Here is a 17,980-nt window from a genome sequence, read left to right as displayed (position 1 = left end):
GCTTGATGCCTGCCTTGTATCACCTAAAGGTAAATGTAGATACCACTCATTGCCTGCCTTGTATCACCTAAAGATAAATGTAGATACCACTCATTGCCTGCCTTGTATCACCTAAAGGTAAATGCTGGCACCGCTTGATGCCTGCCTTGTATCACCTAAAGGTAAATGTAGATACCACTCATTGCCTGCCTTGTATCACCTAAAGGTAAATGCTGGCACCACTTGAGGCTTGCCTTGTATCACCTAAAGGTAAATGCTGGCACCACTTGAGGCCTGCCTTGTATTGCATAAATGTAAATGTAGGTCCCATTCATTGCCTGCCTTGTATCACATAATGTATATGCAAGCACCATGTGAGGTCTGCATTGTATCGCATAAAGGTATATGCCTGCCTTGTATCAGGTAAGGTATATGCAGGCACTACTAAGTGCCTTTCTTGCATCACCTAAAGCAGGGATCTTCAAACTTTCTAAACAAAGGGCCAGTTTACTGTCCTTCAGAATTTAGGGGGGCTGGTCTGTAGCCATTGGAAGTAGAAAAGTTCCCCACATCAGTTGGAGGATTTGTGCCCCATCATTGGTGTCATTGTTGGTATCGTGTGGAATTATGCCCCATTGTTGTTATCAGTGGATGAAATAGTGCCCCAAGGGCCGAATAAAAGCAACCAAAGGGCTGCCGTTTGGAGACCACTGACCTAAAACATTATGCAAGCATCACTCAGTGGCTGCTTTGTATCACTTAGAAGTACATGCAGGCACCACTCAATGCTGGCCGACTTTGTAACAACCAAAGATAAATGCAGGGATCACTTGATGCCTGTCTTCAACCACCTAAATAATTATGTAGACATCACTCAATACCGCCATATATTCTTGAAAGGTAAAAAAGTTATGGGCAGGCACCACTTGATGCCTGATTTGTATCACCAAAAGGTAGATGTAGGCACCACTTGATGCTTGCTGTGTATCACCAAAAGGTAGATGTAGGCACCACTTGATGCCTGACTTATATCACCAAAAGGTAGATGTAGGCACCACTTGATGCTTGCTGTGTATCACTAAAAGGTAGATGTAGGCACCACTTGATGCCTGACTTGTATCACCCAAAAGGTAGTTGTAGGCACCACTTGATGCTTGCTGTGTATCACCCAAAAGGTAGATGTAGGCACCACTTGATGCTTGCTGTGTATGATCAAAAGGTATATGTAGGCACCACTTGTTGCCTGACTTGTATCACCAAAAGGTAGATGTAGGCAATACTTGATTCCTGACTTGTATCACCAAAAGGTAGATGTAGGCACCACTTGATGCTTGCTGTGTATCACCAAAAGGTAGATGTAGGCACCACTTGATGCTTGCTGTGTATCACCAAAAGGTAGATGTAGGCACCACTTGATGCTGGCTGTGTATCACCCAAAAGGTAGATGTAGGCACCACTTGATGCTTGCTGTGTATCACCCAAAAGGTAGATGTAGGCACCACTTGATGCTTGCTGTGTATCACCCAAAAGGTAGATGTAGGCACCACTTGATGCTTGCCAGCCTGCCTTATATCGCCAATCATCATATGCAGGCACTGCTCGATGCCCACCATGTATCACTGAACAGTATGTGCAGTCAGCACTCAATGCATGCCTTGTATTCCCACAGCCTGTTCAGTACCAAATCTGCATCCACAGCTTCCTCTATTCCTATTCTCGTGGCCCCTTTAAGCTTCCCTGTCTTTGCACTGCAGGAACCATCCCTGGTATATCAGGTTGTCAGTGCGCACAGCAGGTGGGAGATGATAAAACAATTATTTGTAATATTATCCAGACACGGACCTAGTAGAAATGCCGACGACGTTCTAACACAGGATCCTCCGTCTTGAGCAAGTCTGGCCGCCTCCAGCTTCCTTTTATTGCAACTTTATTGAAAATGACATTTTTCCTTCCCACACTTGAAAGACTTGCGGATGTCTGTCAGGGCCAAAAAGAAAGGATCGCTGCAATGCCGAACCCCAGGGAAATTCTTCTCCGTCATGCAGAACAAAATGTAATTGTAGGACAGTGTGGCAAGGCTCTTCCAGAAGAGAAAATGATAAGATTTTTAATAAGAAATGGATTTAGGTCTTGGGAAATTATTAATCTAGACTTCTCCATGACCTGTTTTTGTGCTTTTTTTTTTTTTTGTGAGCCTTACCGGCAGTGCTGGCCAGATCCCAGTAAAAAGCACCACTAAAGCACCTGAAACACACAGCTAGCTGGCTACTCATTTCTGTTGTGGGTGGAAATAAATGTAACCGGGCCTTGAACGAAGTATGGGGCTACCATTGCTGACCCCCTTCTAAAAGTGGTAATTGCCTTGCTGTTGTGCCAACCCCCCTGCCCCTTGCCAGGGTCACTAATTCCAGATCAAGTATGCATACTAGAAAAGGTGAAGGAAAAAGTCCTTACCTTCATATTTGTTTGAGATCAGTGGTTTAAACTGAACTCCATCCCTGTCTTCAGCTTCGCACATTTGTAAAGGCTCCGTTCATGTACTGAAAGCGCTCATTCTGATTTCACTGCACACTGTGAGCTTCTCACAGTGTGCATTAAAAGCCGCAGCAAATCAGGTAGAACCTGCTTTTTTTCCTAGCCAGAGGATATCCAACATCATCTAGCTCTTTCTTCCCTAGATTTGCTGTCTATGGCCCTCCCCTTTCATTCATTGAATTTCAGTTCTTCCAATTATTGAGGCTCAGAAATCGTGTGAGCGATATCTAGGCTGCTCTGCATAGGAGCACCCACTCCTCCAGACTGACATCTACCCATGAAGGTGGTTTTAAATTTATATGGCTTCTCCAAAAAGACTCCCCACTAGTTGCACCAGGGCTGGGGGCTTTTCAGAGGAGTACTGCAGCAGGGTGCTGTGATGTTTTTAGGACAGCACCCAGCCGGCATTTCCTCTACTTGTCTGTGTACAATGGTCTGGCCAGTAATGGAACTGCTGATCAGTTGTTATAATAATCAACTTTGCTTAAGTTAAAGTGGAACTTCACTCTCTCAATCATCATGGAGTATTTTTAATCCTTATGCTGCTATGGATGGATAGGAAAGTATATAATATTTACTTGTTTTAAACATTTTTTTTACATTTCTACAGTTGCTTCCTTGTTTTCATGCCTAGGCAAATTATGTCATGCATCCAAGGAGTCTTTGGGGGGGGGGGGGGATCTTTGCTCAGCCAATGAGCTAAGGGCAGATGGATTCCAGGAAGTAAATGCTACATGAGTCATCTGCCCTTACTCAAGGTGACCACTGCCAGAAATGCTAGAGGGGTTGTTTTTCAAAATGATTTCTCAGCAAAATAAAGCATGGAGACATGGATGGATGAGGGAGTTTGGTTTGAATATTAACAATGAAATAAATAAAAAATTTTGTTTGTGGTGCGCAGATGCAATGAAATTCCACTTTAACATGAATAACTGTGGCACTGAATACCTTTAAGTTTAAAGTGCAATTCCACTTTTGTTGGAAAAAAATCCCTTCTATGTGGATCTATCTGCATTGCAAAGATTTATCAAACTTTTGTTGCAGATTCCTATTTTTTTCTGAGGATAGTTGTTTGTTTTACTGTGTCCTTTCCAGACTGACTCCTGAATGGGAGGGTCTGCCCTCTAATTCCTCAAGCAGATCTCAGTGTTATAATGTTGCAGTGTTGTCATTCCATTACTAGGCAAGCATTTGGGATTATAAAAAAAAATGAAATTGATTTTGCAGGGGAAGACTAAAAGTGAACTTATGTCTTAGTACAGATTTCTGATAAAATCATTCAGCCAATCACAAAAGCAGGAAATGACATTTCTGGGGGCTTTCTGCACACCACCGTGGTGTAGAGAACCCCCAGGTTGCCATATTACATCATGTTTTTACAACAGCTGCAGATTGAAATAGAAAGGTAATTTTTAATAACATCAAATTACAAAATGGCTTGTGTGGCAGTTTTAAATGCAGTATTAAAGTGGTAGTAAAGTCGCTTTTTTCACTTGTAGCTACAGGTAAGCCTATAATAAGGATTACCTGTAGGTACAGTAAATATCTCCTAAACGTGACATGATTTTAACTAAATACAGCTAAGTAAGCTGACATGAGTTTTAATAAAGAATACAGATTTTTCTTCTTGTCCTGTCCTGTAGACACAACCAGAAGTGAGAGGTAATCTCTTCAAAAGGGAATTCTCAACTTACAGTTCTCACCGAAACAAGATCCCTGATTGGAGGAATAACCTTCTCCTCTTGTTCTGGTGATAACTATAACATTTTGAATTTCCCATAATTTTTTCCCATTCTGACAAGAACTATATAGACGGCAATAAAAACCTGATAAATTAAAAATAAATAAGTGATGTAGCTCTGCTAAATAATAGCTACAAAAAATAAGAGTGACATAGCTGAATAAAACGTCCATGATGAGTCCATATACAGTGGGGATCGAAAGTTTGGGCACCCCAGCTAAAAATTTGTATTAATGTGCATAAAGAAGCCAAGGAAAAATGGAAAAATCTCCAAAAGGCATCAAATTACAGATTAGACATTCTTATAATATGTCAACAAAAGTTAGATTTTATTTCCATCATTTACACTTTCAAAATAACAGAAAACAAAAAAATGGCGTCTGCAAAAGTTTGGGCACCCTGCAGAATTTATAGCATGCACTGCCCCTTTGCAAAGCTGAGACCTGCCAGTGTCATGGATTGTTCTCAATCATCGCCTGGGAAGACCAGGTTATGTCAGTCTCAAAGGTTTTAAATGCCCAGACTCATCTGACCTTGCCCCAACAATCAGCACCATGGGTTCTTCTAAGCAGTTGTCTAGAAAACTGAAACTGAAAATAGTTGACGCTCACAAAGCTGGAGAAGGCTATAAGAAGATAGCAAAGCGTTTTCAGATGTCAATATCCTCTGTTCGGAATGTAATTAAGAAATGGCAGTCATCAGGAACAGTGGAAGTTAAAGCAAGATCTGGAAGACCAAGAAAAATATCAGACAGAACAGCTCGCAAGATTGTGAGAAAAACAATTCAAAACCCACGTTTGACTGCACGATCCCTCCAGAAAGATCTGGCAGACACTGGAGTTGTGGTACACTATTCCACTATAAAGAGATACTTGTACAAATATGGTCTTCATGGAAGAGTCATCAGAAGAAAACCTCTTCTACGTCCTCACCACAAAAATCATCGTTTGAACTTTGCAAATGAACATATAGACAAGCCTGATGCATTTTGGAAACAAGTTCTGTGGACCGATGAGGTTAAAATTGACCTTTTTGGCCGGAATGAGCAAAGGTACGTTTGGAGAAGAAGGGGCACAGAATTTAATGAAAAGAACCTCTGTCCAACTGTTAAGCATGGGGTTGGATCAATCATGCTTTGGGGTTGTGTTGCAGCCAGTGGCACAGGGAACATCTCACGAGTAGAAGGAAAAATAGATTCAATAAAATTTCATCAAATTTTGGATGGTAACTTGATGCCATCTGTGAAAAAGCTGAAGTTAAAGAGAGGATGGCTTCTACAAATGGATAATGATCCTAAACACACCTCGAAATCCACGGGGGATTACATCAAGAGGCGTAAACTGAAGGTTTTGCCATGGCCTTCACAATCTCCTGACCTCAACATAATTGAAAATCTATGGATAGACCTTAAAAGAGCAGTGCGTGACAGACAGCCCAGAAATCTCAAAGAACTGGAAGACTTTTGTAAGGAAGAATGGGCAAAGATACCTCAAACAAGAATTGAAAGACTCTTGGCTGGCTACAAAAAGTGTTTACAAGCTGTGATACTTGCCAAAGGGGGCAGTACAAGATATTAACTCTGCAGGGTGCCCAAACTTTTGCAAACGCCATTTTTTTGTTTTCTGTTATTTTGAAAGTGTAAATGATGGAAATAAAATCTAACTTTTGTTGACATATTATAAGAATGTCTAATCTGTAATTTGATGCCTTTTGGAGATTTTTCCATCTTTCCTTGGCTTCTTTATGCACATTAATACAAATTTTTAGCTGGGGTGCCCAAACTTTCGATCCCCACTGTATGTAAAAGCAATCAATTTGTAATAAAGATTCTTCCTTAATTCATGTGTTTTCTTCTTGTGCTGATATCCCAAACACCATCAAGTGAAACAGTGCACATAACATATAGTGCCACCTCAGTGATCACAGAACGCTCACCTCAGTGCACATGGAAATGCGCTTTATGATATCAAATAGACTAAAGAATTCTTCATTTTTTCAATCCACAGCCATGTGATAGTAATCAAACACCTTTGAGCTTTCAACAGATTGTCAAACCAGAGCCAGGGATCGGTCCCTTTAAGGGTGATGGAGGTCACACATTCCTATCCTTAATAGGGAACAAAGGACACTCTCGTGGTGCAGTATGTCCAAATATAAAAATGTATTAAGAAGCAGTAGTACACTCACATGTAGTAAATTAATAAAATGCCAAAAAATCATCAGATGCAGGCTTCACTTGATGTCAGCTGAACTCACTATTCATGTCTGCCCAGGGCCAAGCCCCTTACACGTTACATCACGCCCACGTGACTTCATCAGAGGGTAGTGCAGGGGTTTCATTCCTATGTTCAATAAGAACCTGATAGGCGCTCTAATCGTTTCCTACTCTGTCCAAAAAAAGAATTAAAACAAAACAAATATTGGATTATTTATACCTTAAAGTGGAATCTAACACCTTCCAGCGACATTTTTTTCTTTTTGATCCTCCCTATCTATCTTACAAAAAAAATGTGAAAAAAAGAATAATGAGTTATACCTTTGGGTGTTTTGTGCTGCTCTGCCTGCTTTTCGGCCTAGGCTGGGCCCTGCTTCTTCCTGGGATTGCTACGTCGCAGCTGTCCTAGTTGGCAGTATGCTGTGGCCACAGGCAACTAGTGCCCTTTAGCCACTTGAGCTCCGGAAGATTTTTCCCCACTTCATTACCAGGCCATTTTTTGCTTATCGGCACTGTGTGCTAACTTAACTGGTAATTGCACAGTCATGCAATGCTGTATGCAGATTAAATTTATATTGTTTTTTTTTTCACACAAATAGAGCTTTCTTTTGGTGGTATTTGATCACCACTGGGTTTTTTATTTTTTTGCAATATAAATGAAAAAATACCCAAAATAAAAAAAAAATGAACTTTCTTCATAAATTTAGGCCAAAATGTATTCTGCTACATGCCTTAGGTTAAAAAAAAAATATATATATATATATATATATATATATATATATATGTGTGTGTGTGTGTGTGTATACACGATCACTGTACTAATGGCTGGGGAGGGGCTACCATCTAGGGTGATATCAAGGGGCTAAATGTGTGCCGAATATTGTTTAGTGTTTGTACTGTGTGGTGGTTTACTAAGCAATGATGTGCCAGTTTTTTTAACTCCCCGCTTTTCAGGGAGAAAATAAACATCACATCTCTGCTGTCTGAAGAGAGATCTGTGGTGTTTACCAACACAAAGCGCTCCCTGTCATTCCTTGAGACAAGTTGCTGGTTCCAGCCATAAACCATTGGCCGGCACCCACCGATTGGCTTGTGCTGCAGTGAATGACGGCACAGTCCTCCCGGGTCTGCGTGCGCATGCACGAGCAGATCCGGAAGGAAGCTGTGACCTACAGGGGACATTTTGTGCCTGTAGGAGCGGACCTGCCACAGTCAATGTACTGCAGTGGGTCAGCAAGTGGTTAACCAGCAACTGGCGATGTTTGCACACATGCTGTGCCACCAGTCCATGCCAGGTCCCAAATACCTGGCAGGAATCAGTAGTGCATCTATGCATGCACCGGACTTTGCAGCATGGTGGCACGGAAGAGTGACAGGGGATGGGATGGATACATGAATGAAGGTCTGCTTTAACAACCGTGGTCCCAGAAACCCCAATGTTAATTTCCTAGTTTTAGTACTGAAAGGTCTACGAAGTTTCCCAGTCTTTAGCCAGCCATAGATTGATCAAATATTGGCCAGTTCAGCAGGGACTGGCCGAGATTTGATCCATCTGTGGGCGAGCTGGTTGTACCCAAGCCAATCCATCAATCTAAGTAAGTACAAGCAGCCTGTCAGAATTTTTACATGCGATTACTGACAGCCTCTAGAGCCGTTAGCAGTAATCATTGTGTTTTTCTGGCCATGAAAGCTCCCCACCGGCAGAGCACAATCCCCCCCCCCATCAACACTGTGACTATGTTGATGGGAGAATCAAGCAATTTCCCAAGGTGCAAGGAAAGAAAATTGCATCACCTATGGGCTGCTGTAGATGCTACCATCAGCTGTTAGAACCGTTTTTAGTAGGTTATAGTTTTGCATATTATTCAACTGTGATCCTTCAAAGTGCAACTCCAGCCGTTTAACATGTTTACTTCTTTTTTTTTTTTCTTTTAGGTTTTTAAACCTTAAAATTCAGGAAGGAGAAGCTCATAACATCTTCTGCCCAGCCTATGACTGTTTCCAGCTGGTTCCCGTGGAGGTCATAGAGAGTGTGGTGTCCAAGGAGATGGACAAGAGATACCTTCAGTTTGATATTAAGGTGGGCATGAAAGGGTCTGCCCATCCACACCTGATAAACCCACCTGCTGCGTTCTGCTCATTGCAAAGAGATCTCTTCAGCCAAGATACCAGCTTTACCCACTTTTAGCTTTTTTTTTTTTTCTTTTGTTTGTTTTACATTATACTGTACAGTTGTGTTCAAAATAATAGCAGTGTGTTGAAAAAAGTGAATAAAGCTCAAAATCCTTCTAATAGCTTTTATTTCCATACACACAAATGCATTGGGAACACTACACATTCTGTTCCAAATCAAAACATGAAGAAAAATATATCAAATTTGTGGTGTCCTCTAAAAAATTGAAGAAAAGTGAATATTAGACTGTTCAAAAAAATAGCAGTGTTTGTATTCTTCTTTACAAACTCAAACATTCACTATATAAACTGAAAAATGTTTGAAGATTTTGCTTTCCTTTGAATCACTTAATGAATATTTAGTTGTAGTCGCACTGTTTCTGAGAACTGCTGTACATCTGTGTTGCATGGAGTCAACCAACTTATTGCCCTTATTGTTGGGCCATTATTGCCCAACAATAAGGGCAATAATTGCCACCTGTTTTTCAAAGAATGAATGACCTCACTAATAGAACTCCACACTGCTATTATTTTGAACATGCCCCTTTCAATTAGTGATTCAATTACACAGAATCAGCAGCATGCATGTCATGATTGTTGGGTCTGTTGGATTTCTATTACTCTACTCCACCTGCTAGTAAATTATTTGCCATGTAGAAATATCATTTCTACCAAAAACAGTGATTGATCAGGTTTGTGATGTCTGACTGCTATTATTTTGAACACAACTGTATATTCATTTGTCAGACTGGTCCACTTTATATGCTGTGCTGTATGTAGTATACACCACAGTGCTCAGCTGAGAACAGGATGCTGTAGGCTTTATACTCCACATTGGTCAGCTGTATATCTATTGCTGGCATTTATGTAACAGTGACAGGTTATGCAGTGCTACAAAAGCACCTTGACATCAGTCCTTGCCCTCAAGGAGCTTACAGTCTAAGGTTCCTATCTCACATACAAACACACATATACTAGGGCTTGTTTGAATAACAGCCAATTAACCTACCAGCACGTCTTTGGAGTGTGGGAGGGAACCAGAGTCCCTAAAACAAATCTACACAAGCACATAGAGTCCATGCAAACTCAATGCAAATAGTGTCCTGACCAGGATTTAAAGTAAGGACCCCAGCGCAGCAAGCAGAAGTGCTTAACACTAAGCCCCTGTTCTTACTGCTTTGCTTCATACACTGTGCTATACCTCATATGCAACATACTTTTTAACATTGTGCAGCACTTTACACACTCCGCTCTAAAGAACTCTATACATTGGGGTTGATTTACTAAAGGCAAATAGACTACCTTTTGAAAGCACAGTTGCTCCAGAGGTAAATAAATGTGGTAAGGCTTCACTTTGCAAAGAATACCCAATCACATGCAATTAATTTAAAAAATCTAGCATTTTTGCTTGCACGTGATTGGATGATTAAAGTTAGCAGATCTTCCCCTTTTTTTTCTAAGATCTGGAGTACCTGCAATTGCAAAGTGCTTCGTCTATTTGCCTTTAGTAAATCAACCCCGTTGTATCATACCTGTATATATATAGCACTGTGTACATTATTTATGCTTTATACTTGGCAGTGCTCGGGTGTATACTTTGTTTTACATTTTATATTCCTCAATGCTTAGCTGTATACACTCTGCTTGATATTATGCAATCTGCAGTGATTAAGGTGTCCTTTTATCATGCAGCGGTAAATGACCGCTGCTCAGTTCTCCGGCATTCTCAGAGGAGACAGTTCTCTGAATGCCTTTTTATGAAGCGGTGTAGATCACTTCTCCGAATGCAGGGAGAAGCGATCTACAAACGCTTTGAACGCTGAAAAACGGCTGCTGTTACTACAATCTCGGGAGATTACAGTAAGAGATCAGTCAAACACGGTTTACTAAGCAGCTGTAAATTACCTCTGCTTCTTTTGCGGTTCCCCCGATTCTCCACCTCTGGGCTGGAGAATCTGGAGGGAGAATACAGACCGCCAGTGAAGGGCTGACATCGCTCCTTCATACACTGGCCATCTGTGTGCTGAGATGATCAGCGGAGAACATGTTCTCCGCTGATCATTTCTGTTTTCTAAAACACTAATGATCAGAGATCAGCAACGATCCTCAGGATCACCGCTGATCTCTGTTTCATAAAAGGACACCTAACTATGTACACCATAATGTGCGTTGCGTACTAATCCTGCTCCATTGCATGGTCTGTACTGTATATGACATGCACTGATACTGAAATACACTGGTACACAGGGGTACATCTGCATCATAAAGTACGTTAGTTGTTACAATTGAAATTAATACCCATCATAAATGTAAAAGATATCCAATAGCATTTTAGTTAAAGACTAAGGATTGCACAGCTGGGGGCACTGGTATCCATGTCAAGGGTCCTTAAAGCTGAGCTCCAAGCTTAAAAAATGTTCATTTAAATAATTTCCTCACTAGCCACAAATGGTGTAAATCCACTTTGAATGCACTAGAAACCCAGATATTGCCTACATCAGTGTCAGGCTATGCATAGTCTATGCAAAGCTGTGGGAGGGTTCCAGCAAGCTCCACCCACTACAGGCTGCTTGCAGAAAAATAGAGGGGGTGGAGACAAGACCAGTCCCCCTGCACAAGGAGAGAGAGCAGCAGTGACTGGTCTTTATTACAGGAAGCTCCTGCACAGAGGCAATGTTTCACACTGGATTATTTCACAGACCTGAAGAAATACAGAAAGCACGTCGAGATTCAAGAATGAATACACATGGATTTTGTATTTACTCAATATTTGCTTATTCCAGAGTTCAGCTTTAGGGTTAGGTGGCCCACACTAGATGTACTCTGTATACACCGGCTTTCTTCAAAGTGGAACTTCACTGCATCTGAGCACCGCAAACCAAAAATGCTATTGATTTCATTTTTAATATTCAAAGCAAACTTCCCCATCTATCCATGTCTCCATGCTTTATTTTTGCTGAGAAATCATTTTGAAAAACACCCTCTAGCATTTCTGGCAGTGGCCATCTTGAGTAAGGGCAGATGATTCATGTATCATGTGCTTCCTGGAATCCATCTGCCCTCAGGCACAGGCTGAGCTGAGAACCCTTCCTCCCCTCCTGAAGACTCCTATGATGTATGACATCATTTGCCTAGGCATGGAAACCAGGAAGTAACTGAAGAAATTAAAAAAAAAAGTTTAAAATAAGTAAATATGATCTACTTTTGTATCTACCGTATTTACTAATTAGCAGTATAAGGATTCAGAATAGTCATTGTTGATTGAAAGAGTGAAGTTCCACTTTAAACTCTTAACTGCACATTTAGTAATGTAGCCCACCTGGCAGTCTTAGGCTTGCCTTTAGGTAAGAAAATGTGCTGTGTACACTTTACCCTCTGTACCTGGTATTCTCTGGCCTTGCATGCGCTGTGCATCATATACCGGGTGCACAGCTCTGTTCTCTATGCATTAAAGTATTAATAAAGGCAAAACTTTGAGTTGCCACCAAAAAAGCATGAAAAGAAAATCTTCCAATAGGGACCCTAATTCCAGTGAAATCTGCATACTTTGGGAGTTCTCTTATATTGGAAAGATATCCTCTTACTTCTGGTTAAAGTATATGTAAACCCTCACCTAGTAACACAACCCATTCAGTTTAAAATACAAAATAATTGTGTATACATTAAAAAAAAACCATAAATACCATTTTTTTTCTTTTTTAGAAGTGATCGCATACCCTCTGTTCTCCGCTGCACAAGGAGCTCAGAGAGCTGATAGAGGAGAAACAGCAGTGCACTGATCTTCCCAGTGAATGGCTGTGCAGGGGGGGTGTCTGGACAAGTCTGATCAATAGAGGAGAGCAGGCTGAGTTCCTAGCACAGCCAAAGAACTGACCATGCTGTGCTCTCATGCCTAACTGTGCAGAGGGACTGGCAGGAACACCAGGGATTTCACACAAAGGAAGAAATACAAAGCGAACAGGATACTTTTTTTATGCAAGTACATGGTACAGCAGGCACATATCAGGAATTTGAAATGTTGGGTTTATATATTCTTTAAGTGCAGTGGACAGGAAGTGAAGAGAAATCTCCCCCATGACACTCAATCACCTCATGTTTTGCATTGTATTGTTATTGTTCTCTCACATGTTCTGTCCCCCTCTGTAATGTACAGCGCTGAGCGAACTATCGGCGCTTTATAAATACTGTATAATAATAATGACACAGATGGAAAAAAATGCCAAAACTTAACAGCAGTTTTAACCCGCTTCTATTGAATTCAAAATGAAAAAATTGGGATTTAGATATACTTACATGTATGTGCCTGAACAGGGAACTCCTTTGCCACCATGCTGATTCCTATGTGTTTTTCCTCCAATAATGGAATGCTTTCACCATTACAATCATGTACCCAGAACAGCACACATTTGTTTGTATATATAGAATTTATTTTGAAAATAATTGCAATAAATGATGTCATTTTTATCCCATTGTTTTTCATACCATCAGGCATTTGTTGAAAATAATACTGCGATTCGATGGTGTCCAACACCAGCCTGTGAGCGGGCTGTGCGCTTAAAGAAGCAAGGAACCAATACATCTGGGTCCGACATCCTGACTTTCCCTTTGTTACGAGCTCCAGCCGTGGACTGTGGGAAAGGGCACCTGTTCTGCTGGTTAGTTCATTTTAATGTACTTGGCACTTAAAGTGTTACTAAGCCCACAACAGTAAAATCAGTCTGTATATGCAGTAAAGCATGCTTGTTATACTCACTGTGGAACCTAAGGGGTTATTCCTCTGCATTGTGTAAAAAGGCAGTTTGATCCTTTTTTCTTTGTTCCTCCCCTTTTTCAAGCGACCACCTTTTATCTCCTGATAAGACAGACTGAACTGTAGGCATTTGCACATGCTCATTTTGGTGTGTATTGCTAGAGAGGGTTTTTTTTTTTCTTGGGAGAGTGCATGTGATCAGCACAGGGCCAATCAGCACTGGTCAAACAGAGGTCAGGGGTTTTGCATCCTCCTAGAGCAGAAAGAAAACTCCTCCCACAAGCTTTAACCAGTGCTCAGCTGGACACTGATAGAAGTTGCAAGACAGTTATACACTGCTGATGAGATTTAGCAGTTTATATTTACTAAAATAATTGCATTTTCATGTTCTGTGTACTGTGGGAGATCTAGTGAATGCAGCGTACTGGGTTTAGTAACACTTTAATTTTGGTGATATTTTAAAGAGGAACTCCACCCTTAGAAAAATTAAATCTTAAAAATTGTTCCTGTATAAAAGTAAAAAAAAACCCATACTAGTCCATGGAGTATAGTTATGTCTTGCTTGTAGGGAATGTTCTTCCTACACTGCTTCTCTCCAGCACCAGCAACTAGAATTAATCTCCAGCACATGTGCAGGCACACTGCAGGGTGCTCTACCAGGTCTACTGGACCTGGCAGAGCCCTACTTCGTGTCTACACATGCGTTGGACCCCTTGCACATGGGCAGTCATGCCGCTGACCCCTGCTAGTAAACTGGCAGACATCCCACATTGTTTCTGGGCATGTGCGAGATACCCTGATTTGCCTCCTGGGATGAGCAACTTAGAAGTCTCAGGAGGCATGACCATGCCCTATGCACAGAAACAAAAAAGCCAATCTCAGAGTGACCTGTGGTATTCCTGTGCATGAGCAGAATCCTGGTATGTCGTACTTGCCTAGGCAAGCATGACAGACCTAATTATAAAGAGAGAAATATTTACATTAACCCTTTTTTTCTTTTGCAATTCTGTTATAGGGGGAGGAGGCACAGGAGAGCAATATTTAGGGGAAAAAAAGGCGAGGGTCCACTTTTAAGGCGAATTTCTGGATGTCTGACTTTTTTTAGGTCGCTCCCAAGAAAAGCAGCAAAACCTTCACTATTGACATAAAAAGCAAGCAGTGTTTTATCCATCTGTACTATACTACTACTGTAGTGAGAATAAAACTACGCAGTAGGTAGTCCTAGTCCACAGTCTATTATGGACAATGGTGCAGCTCCATGCTGTCACCCCCCACCCTAAAATCTTTCTTGTGAAAAGTAGATCAAGAGTTTGCGTTTAAAGGCTTATTCTACCTTTCATGCCGTGTTTCTTGTTACACCAATATTTAGAGTGTAGCATGGAACATGATGGTGTTCCCCAGCCCCCCCACTTTCAAACCAGCCCCTCTCATACCTGAATCCTGGAGTTTTTGTTTCCTGCAGTATCCCTTGTATTTTTTTTATTCGGTGTTTCTGTGCGTCAACCTAGTCATCCATTCACAGGATCTGTGACTGGAAAGACTAAGGCCGCTTTCACACAAATCCGTTTTTCTTCAATTTTTCAATTAAAAAAGCAAAAGATAAATGCATGACCATGAAATCCTATGGAACTCTTCACACTGATCAGCTCCGGGTCTGCTGAATTTTGTAAAATCCTGCTTGCTGCATTTTTGGTGTAGTAAAAAAAAGACACAAAAAGCCCCCCTTAAGCCACATGTCCTTTTTTTCACAGGTGCAAAACACTCTTAAAATGCAGCAAAAACATATATGCGTTTTTACTGTTTTTTTGCACGAAGCAGTGTGAAAGCAGTGTAAAAGTCCCATCTGCCAACACAGCAGGAGGACTTATTCTCAATGGAACACAATCACAGCAATGTCACCACACTCTTAGTTCCTCCATCTCCATAGGTCTGTATCGCCATACGGACCCAGGGCTGAAGGAATAGTCTGCAGGAGCCTGTGCATTGCACCAGTGATTAACTGGTAATGGTTGCAGTGCTTTCCAGGCTCCAGTGCAAAAAATTAATAAATGCACTTGTGCACTTTTTTTTCCAATATGAGTGTATTTTGTAATGTTTGTACAAAAAGTAGAATATGCATTTAAAGTGTTGCTATACCCAGGAACCTGCATTCACTATATCTGGTCTCCCCGGACCCTGCATTCACTATATCTGGTCTCCCCGGACCCTGCATTCACTATATCTGGTCTCCCCGGACCCCGCATTCACTATATCTGGTCTCCCCGGACCCCGCATTCACTATATCTGGTCTCCCCGGACCCCGCATTCACTATATCTGGTCTCCCCGGACCCCGCATTCACTATATCTGGTCTCCCCGGACCCCGCATTCACTATATCTGGTCTCCCCGGACCCTGCATTCACTATATCTGGTCTCCCCGGACCCTGCATTCACTATATCTGGTCTATCACAGTACACAGAACATGGAATTGCAATTATTTATTTATTTCTGGTACTTATATAGCGTTGTCAATTTACGCAGCGCTTTACATATATATTGTACATTCACATCAGTCCATAACCCTCAAGGCGTACAATCTAAGGTCCCTAACTCACATTCATATACAAGGGCCAATTTAGACAGGATCCAATTAGCCTACCAGCATGTCTTTGGAGTGTGGGAGGTAACCGGAGTACCCAGAGGAAACCCACGCAGGCACAGGGAGAACATGCAAACTCCAGGCAGGAGGTGCCATGGCTGGGATTCGAACCAACGACCATAGTACTGCCAGGTGGAAGTGCTAACCATTTAGCCACTGTGCTGCCCACAATTATTTTAGTAAATACAGACTGCTAAATACCTTTTCTCATCAGCAGTTAGAGAAGTCTATCAGTGTCCAGCAGAGCACTGGTTAAAGCTTGTAGGAGGAGTTTTTTTCTTTGCTCTGACTGTCCTATGAGGCTGCGTAACCCCTGACCTCTGTATCGACAGCGCTGATTGGCCCTGTGCTGATCACATGCACTCTCCCAAAGAAAAAAAAAAACATCCAGCAATACACAGTAAACTGAGCTTGTGCAGAGTGACTTCTAGAACTCTTTACTATCAGAAGATTGATTGGGGACAGTAGAAGAAGGGGAGGATCAGAGAAGACAGACTCAAACAGTCTTTTTACACAATGCAGAGGATTAACCCCTTAGGTTCCACAGTGAGTATAACCAGCATGCTCTACTGCATATACAGACTGATTTTACTGATGTGGGTTTAGTAACACTTTTTAAGTCTGCTTTAAATAATTCTTACTAATTCTTAATCCATCCTTGCTGCACTTTATTTTTTCCTTCTCATCTTATTGTTCCAGTGTGTGTATAGGTCAGGTTAGTCTGATTTCATTTTGTTCTGTTTCTCTATATGAACGCATGAGTCACTGTTGGCTCACGGCGGTAAAGGGTAAGCATTGTCCTCTGTATTACATAACTCGGCGTGAGACGAAGCCCGGCTATTGTGGCCCGTGTCTTGCTACCTGCGGGAAGCCTGTGTCTTGCTTGCTGTCCTCTTGTTAGATTGTACATCATTTATAAAGACGCTGTAATGGTAGACATGACACAGGGCACTGCGAAGGAAAGGCATTCATAGCCTCTCGTGGCCTGTAACCAGAAACTTGTATGCTAAGGTGCCTTTCACTGTGGACTTCTGAGGATGCTTAGGGCAAAGTCACGATGGAAGAAACCATAGGTGTCCAAACTGGTTTCATAATAATGATGTACTGATAAGTCGAGTCTAAAATATTAGGGCTTTGTGCTCCAGCAGTGAAGGAATGTAACCCAGTGTTTGTCAGTCCTTAAAAGACCTGCCGTGTATCTGGTAACACAAACACTGTGAATTATTCATTGCCGGGATAGCCAAGGCTAAAGCAGGACGAGGATGAAACCGCGTCTGAAACTGGAATCTGGTTAATGTCACGTTAGTGTTGTGGAAAGATAATTATAATGGAGAACAAGAACGCCCATCAGTTCAATCATGCAACTTTTATATTGCAGCCAAAAAAGCATTCCTGAGAGTTCTCAACTGTGAACATCACATAGCAATTGCAGTATGTAACAATATAGCTCAATATCTCCAGAATTTTAATATACAAAAGCAGTTTAATGTATTTATTACAGGTACTTATATAGCGCCATCAGTTTACATAGCACTTTACATATATATATATATATTGTACATTCACATCAGTCCCTAACCCTCAAGGGGTGTACAATCTGAGGTCCCTAACTCCCATTCATACATACACATACTAGGGACAATTTAGACAGGATCCAGTTAACCTACCAGCATGTCTTTGGAGTGTGGAAGGAAACCAGAGTACCCGGAGGAAACCCACGCAGGCACAGGGAGAACATGTAAACTCCAGGCAGGTGGGGTTCGAACCAACAACCCTAGTACTGCCAGGCGGAAATGCTAACCATTTATCCATTGTGCTGCCCCAGTTATGGCATTTTTCCCATCCAGCTTGGACCAATGTAACTTTATATATACCATAATTGTGGGATCCTTCTAAAAGCTACTCCATTGCCCAGAGGAAACCCACGCAGGTAAAGCTATTGGTGTACC

At 41.5% G+C, this 17,980-nt stretch overlaps 1 protein-coding gene across 1 annotated transcript in view; it reads left to right on the top strand.

The window, feature by feature from the left end:
- ANKIB1 (ankyrin repeat and IBR domain containing 1) overlaps positions 1–17,980 on the top strand; it is a 219,450-nt gene that overhangs the window by 143,268 nt on the left and 58,202 nt on the right. Inside the window, exons 8-9 of the mRNA XM_089692132.1 lie at positions 8,406–8,550; positions 13,131–13,297. Of these exons, the coding sequence (XP_089548258.1) occupies positions 8,406–8,550; positions 13,131–13,297 (312 nt within the window). The remainder of the gene's footprint in view (positions 1–8,405; positions 8,551–13,130; positions 13,298–17,980) is intronic.

The sequence above is a fragment of the Staurois parvus genome, unplaced genomic scaffold (assembly GCF_062004578.1).
Source record: "Staurois parvus isolate SC_StPar_1 unplaced genomic scaffold, SC_StPar_1.0 ptg000576l, whole genome shotgun sequence".
In the NCBI taxonomy this organism is placed as follows: Eukaryota; Metazoa; Chordata; class Amphibia; order Anura; family Ranidae; genus Staurois; species Staurois parvus.
Note: the sequence above shows the minus strand (reverse complement) of the source record. Positions and strands in the feature narration are given on the sequence as shown.